Source organism: Nicotiana sylvestris, chromosome 6 (assembly GCF_000393655.2).
Source record: "Nicotiana sylvestris chromosome 6, ASM39365v2, whole genome shotgun sequence".
Taxonomy (NCBI): domain Eukaryota; kingdom Viridiplantae; phylum Streptophyta; class Magnoliopsida; order Solanales; family Solanaceae; genus Nicotiana; species Nicotiana sylvestris.
In genome coordinates this window covers 145,459,098-145,465,468 of record NC_091062.1, presented here as the reverse complement: position 1 = coordinate 145,465,468, position 6,371 = coordinate 145,459,098, and the positions used below count along the sequence as shown (strand labels likewise).

Sequence of the window (6,371 nt, the reverse complement as noted above, 5' to 3'; positions counted from 1 at the left end):
TGCTCCCTGCCTTTTTTCACTGTCATTAGTGAGCAAGGCAGTGGTAGCTTCTAAGGACCAAGTCCACTTTAGAGAACTTTTAAGATCATTCATCACTTTTTCTAGATTAGCTTGGAGGAGCTCGTTTTTCTCAATTTCAGCACACATCCTACATCTCAAGTCCTTCACCTCATCTTCAAGCCTAAAATATTCCTCACTAACTATCTCCTTTCCTCTTTCAGAGCTTTCAGGTCTTGACTTAGTCAATGGCTTCACTATTAGTTCCTTTTGGTCTGCAGTTTCTACCAACAGATCACTCTTTTCTTTTCTAAGAATTTCAATGGTTTTCTTTTGATCAGTAACTGGAGCGACTAAGTCTTCTCTAGTATGTTTAGATTCTTCTAGTTCTAAGAACAAGGAATCCCTATCCTCCACAAGACTACAAAAAGTAGTAATTAAAACATCAGCTAAACACATGAGTTTTTTTGGAGAATAAGATTTCAGATTTTTCTGAACATCCCTGAAGTTTACCTCTTCGTTGCCATTGTCTTCATCATTATCTTATTGAGCCATCCAAGCAAGCGTTGAGTCATATCCAATCTCCTCTCCTTCAACTGCCATCATGGAACTATCACCAGTATTAGGTTTATCTTGTTTTACTTGTGTAGTTCCCTCATGAGCTGTTTGCAAAGCCTCCCATATTTCCTTAGCAGTGTCGTAGGTAGAGATTTTGTTGTACTCTTTAGGTCCCAATCCATATACTAGAATTTTCTTGGCACGAAAGTTCTTTTCCATCGCTTTCTTGTCTGCTTCAGTGTATTCTTTGCTAGTTTTATCCTTTGAAAATGGAAATTCATCTAGTACCTTAACTGGAACAAACGGACCATCGCAAATGACATCCCATAGCTCATAATCCTCAGCCATGATGAAATCATGCATTCTAGCTTTCCACCACCAATAGCATTTTCCATCAAACTTGGGTGGTGGTATATGGATTGACCTTCTTCAAAATTTAGTGGAGCCGCCATGAGGATCCTTCATAGGTGTTAGCCTTATAGGAGGAACCCTCTCTGATACCAATTGTTATTTTGTATGGATCGACCAATCGTAGAGTACCTGGTCCTCTACAAGATTCTGGTGAGAGCACTTAGTAACGCAGTAAGTAAATGAGGCAGAGGATTTTTACATGGAAAAATCCCGCACAAGGGGATCAAAAAACCACGACCTACACCTGTAGGCTTTTAACTTCACTAACTTGTAATCTTACCTATTACAAGCCACTTTACAATACTTCCTATTGTAAAGGATGTACTCAACTAACTTCTGATACCTTTACCACAAGCCACTTTGTGACTATCCTAGTTACAAAGGCTTTTTCTAACTTGTGATGCTATCACCACAAGCCACTTTGTAACTCTACAATTACAAAGACTTTTCCTTATGACTGAATCTAGTCACAATATAAACTCAACGAGTTTACAGATTTACAAGAGGATTCCTAATCAGTATGTTTCTAAGTAAGCAATTTAAGAGATATAGTAAGTACAATAACAAGGTTACAACTCAACTAGGACAAATATGTCAATCTTTTAGGAACTGGTCCGTAGTGGCATTCAAACTTGTTCTTCAAGCTTGAGAGGATGATTTTTCTATTTTTGCAAAAGGCTTGAATGAGAAACAAAAACCTTCCAGTGATGTCTTTGTATAAGGCTTCATCGGGTACATCTTGATCACATCACTTGAAGTGATGTGAGTGCTTTGTTTGTTTAGAAAATGAGTGGGCTGACAGTATATTGTAGTGCGGTAGAAACAGTACCATCAGTCACTTCAGTTCCAGCTGTGTCCAAATGACTTTGTACTGCTACATAGGAACCACAGTAGCATCAGGTCATTGTTTGGTTCCTAGCTCCTGAATCTGTAGCAGTTCATCCTTAGCTGGGATCCGTTCCAGTTTGCAGCAATCCAAGTAGGTCAGGTTCCCTATCTGATTCTTATTAGTAAGTTTGTTAGATCATCAAAATATAAGGTAAGAGTATTTAAGATCTATCAGAACAAGGAAAGATTGGTGGTTCAAGGATATAGCCAAGAGGAGGGCATAGACTATGATAAGACCTTTGCTCCAGTTGCAAGGTTGGAAGCTATAAGACTCCTCATAACCTTTGTTGCTTACATGGAATTCACTCTTTACCAGATGGGTGTCAAGAGTGCCTTCCTCAATGGCTACTTGAAGGAAGAAGTGTTTGTCAAGCAACCTCCAGGATTTGAAAGCAATGAGACTTCTGATCATGTGTATAAACATGACAAGGCACTCTATGGGCTCAAGCAAGCTCCCAGAGCATGGTATGAAAGATTATCAAAATTTCTGCCTGAGCATGGCTAAAAGAGAGGTAAAATCGATAACACTTTATTCTTGAAGGAAAAAGGTAAAGACTTCTTAGTAGTGCAGATATACATTGATGATATAATCTTTGGAGCAACTACTGATAAGCTAAGTAACGAATTGGCTAAACTAATGGGGAGTGAATTTAAAATGAGCATGATGGGTGAGCTTAATTTCTTTTTAGGCTTACAAATTAAATAAAATTCAAATGGAACTATGATCTATCAGCAGAAGTGTGACGACCCGGCCAGTCGTCTTAAGAATTAATGCCCCGATTCCCTATTAACTGCTTTCCCCGTATATATTTATGCTATTTTGATTTGTCAGGATGTTCGGTTTTGAGTTTCGAAGAGTTTTGAGGCACTTAGTCCCTACATGAGAGCTTAAGTGTTGGAAATTTGACCGTAGTCAGAACAGTGTGAAGACGGCCTCGAAATGGAATTCTGATGGTTCCGTTAGCTCCGTTGGGTGATTTCGGGCTTAGGAGCGTGTTCTGATTGTGTTTTGGAGGTCCGTAGATAATTTAGGATTGAAATGCCGAAAGGTCGAATTTTGAAGTTTCCGGTTTGATAGTGAGATTTTGATTCGAGGGTTGGAATGGAATTCCGGAAGTTGGAGTAGCTCCATAGTGTTGAATGTGATGTGTGCGCAAAATTTCAGGTCATTCGGACGGGGGTTGGTAGACGTTTTAATCAAAAGCGTATTTTTAGAGTTTTAGAGTTCATAGGCTTGAATTCGTGGTCGATTCGTCATTTCGATGTTGTTTTAGGTGTTTTAAGGATTGGTATAAGTTTGGACAGGGGTATTGGATTTGTTGGTGCCTTTGGTTGAGGTCCCAGGGGCCTCGGGATGATTTCGGATGGTTGACAGAAGGATTTTGAGTTTGGAGTTGCAGCTAACGTTGCTGATCTTCTATCATAACTGCACCTGCGGTTGGGTCCTGTAGGTGCATAGCCGCAGAAGCAGCATTTGTCATCGTAGAAGCGGAATTGGGCAGGAGCAGCAGGGTCCGCAGATGTAGGAAATAGGGAATTGCAAGTGCGAAAACAGGCTGGGTTAGTAATTGTCGCAGATGCGACCGTCGTTCCGCAAAAGTGGGACCGCACATGACCGCAGAAGCCGATTAACTGGGCAAAAACATATAAATTCTTGCCATCGCGAATTTGAGCTATTTTTCACCTCTTTTCAAACGGGAAAAAGGCTTGGGGGAGCATTTTCAAGGGAGATTTTCAAAGGAGTTCATTGGGGTAAGGTCTTTGGTCGTTAAACTCGTTATTGGAGTGATTTTTATCATTATAAGCATGAAAAATTAAGGAAAATCAGTGGTAATTTGAGGGTTAGGGCTTGATTAATTAGAGACCTTTGAGTGATGATTTGAGGGACCATTTGAGGTCCGATTTTGGTACTTTTGGTATTACTGAACTCGTGAGAGTGTGAGAATTCTGGAAATATAAATTTTACTTGATTCTGATACGTGGGACCGAGGGACGTTTTGGTTATTTTACCTAATTTCGCGTATTAGCTTAGAATTTAATTGTAGAATCAGTTACTTGAAGTGTTATTTACATTATGCAATTGAATTGAATAAATTTGGGCCATTTGGAGTCGAGTACTCGTGGCAAGAACGTGGTTTCGAGTTGATTTTGAGCCAGTTCGAGGTAAGTGGCTTGCCTAACCTTGTGTGGGGGACCTTCCCCTTAGGATTTGATATTACTGTTAATTGAAATGCCTTGTAGGTGAGGTGATGAGTGTGTACTTGTGCTAATTGTTGAAAATCTTATTTTCATTAAGTAATTACTAGTATGTTTCTTTTCCTATTTATATTACCTGCATTTAAAGCCTGTTGTTAGCTTAGGAAAGCATGTCTAAGTGTTTTAATTGCCTTATTTGCTCAAACTGCTATACCTGAATTCCGTGCAGCATGCTAGGCTAAAATTACTTGTTTGCCTTGATATGAAATTGACATTTCTGAATATTTTCCTGATGTTGCTGTGTAATTACATTTGGGACTACGGATGTGGGATTCCAATAGCTCCCCCTTGTCTGTTTATTTGGGACAACGGATGTGGGATTCCGGTAGCTCCCCCTTGTCTATTTATTTGGGACTACGGATGTGGAATTCCGGTAGATCCCCCTGCACAGTTACATGGAACTATGGGACTGCACCCGGTAGATTCTCCCAGTACTGGGTATTTATATTTGGGACTATGAAACAGAATTCTGGTAGATCCCCGCACACTATGAGTTGGACTACGGGACAGGATCCCAAGAGATCCATTGGATATGTATAATTAGGACTACAGGACGGTATCCTGAGAGATCCCCGATTGTTATTTTGGTGCTGAGCCTTATTTCTTTCTGTGTTTACCTTGCCTCTATAATAGTTTTTGTTGCCCTTTTATATCTTGTGTTACTTTTACTATTGTACTTATTTATACTGATCTGTTATACATTGTCGAACTTTATATTTTATTTAACCTTAGTAGGGCCCTGGCTTTCCTCATCACTACCCGACCGAGGTTAGGCTTGGCACTTACTAAGTATCGTTGTTGTGTACTCATGCCCTTTCTGCGCATGTTTTTCATGTGCAGATCCAGGTACTTTGACTCAGTCCTATCACCCTTGAGGCGATGCGACTGTTCCAAAGTCTTCGAGGTATATCTGCCGCTTCCGCAGACTGAGGAGTCTTTTCCTACTCTCCCTATTGTATTAGCCCTTTTGTATTTTCTTTTCCTTGTTAGATATTCTAGAGTTAGACACTGGTAGACATTCCAAGGCTTGTGGTTTCATGAGATTCCGGGTTTTGCGAAATGTTGTTAGTTTTCTAGAAGTTGTATTATATATGCCGAGCGACATTATAAATACTGTTCCATTCGGTTATTTTGGTTTTTAATTATTCTTCCGCAAGTTTTGTTATTTTCCACATTTGTTAGGCTTATCTAGTCGTAGAGACTAGGTGCCATTACGACAGTTCACAGAGGGCGAACTGGGGTCATGACAAGTTGGTATCAGAGCTCTAGGTTCATAGGAGTCATGAATCACAAGCCGGTTTATTAGAGGTTGTTGATCGGTACATAGACGTCTGTACTTATCTACGAGAGGCTATGTAACTGTTAGGAAAATTTCCATTTCATTTGATTTCCTTGTCGTGCGAGATTTGATGTCACAATTCTAAACTTCTGTCTTCTATTCTGTCACATATCGTGAGAACACGCGCTACCCGAGATGATTAGGCACCCGTGCCCCTACCGCAGTCGTTATAGGTCGGGGCCGGGGTAGAGGCCGAGGACGCGCACGTGGTGCAGCCAGAGCACCTGCGTGAGCTTCCGCCAAGGTACCGCCAGTAGTTCCAGCCGGAGTCCAGTCACCTGATATACCTACGCTACTACTACTCCAGCACTTCAAGCGACTCTGGCACAGTTTATGAGCATGTACACCACTTTGGCTCAGGCAGGGTTGCTTCCCCTTGCTGCAACTACGTCTCAGGCCGGGGGAGGAGCAAAGACTCTCGCTGCCTGCACTCCTGAGCAGCGAGTGAATGTTGAGCAGGTCCCTAAGATTATTCATGTACAACCTATAGTTCGAGATCAGCCTGAGGACAGGGCAGCGGTTTCCAAGGACGAGCAGCTGAGGCTTGAGAGGTTCAAGAAGTACAAGCCTCCTGTATTCAGTGGTCTAGCATCGGATGATGATCTGGGATTTCTAGATGAGTGTTACCGTAGTCTCCATACCATGGGTATATCAGGATCGAGCGGGGTTTTCTTCACTACTTTCCAGCTTCGAGGAGCCGCCTATGAGTGGTGGCGCACCTATGAGTTAGACAGTCCGGATGAGGCTGCTTCACTAACTTGGACCAGTTTTCAGATCTGTTCCTGAAAGAGTATGTTCCTCAGAGCTTTAGGAGCGCATGGTGCACAGAGTTTGAGCATTTGCGCCAGGGTGATATGACTGTCTCAGAGTATGCTGTCCGTTACACTAGTTTGGCTAGATATGCACCAGCCTTGGTTTCTAC

The 6,371-nt window shown here is 41.6% G+C and overlaps 1 protein-coding gene across 1 annotated transcript; it reads right to left on the bottom strand.

Moving 5' to 3' along the window:
* Window positions 1-540: 540 nt before the first annotated feature.
* LOC138871430 (uncharacterized) lies at window positions 541-918 on the bottom strand. The gene has a single exon (XM_070149309.1). The coding sequence runs from the start codon at window positions 916-918 to the stop codon at window positions 541-543; it is 378 nt and encodes a 125-aa protein (XP_070005410.1).
* Window positions 919-6,371: the final 5,453 nt, after the last annotated feature.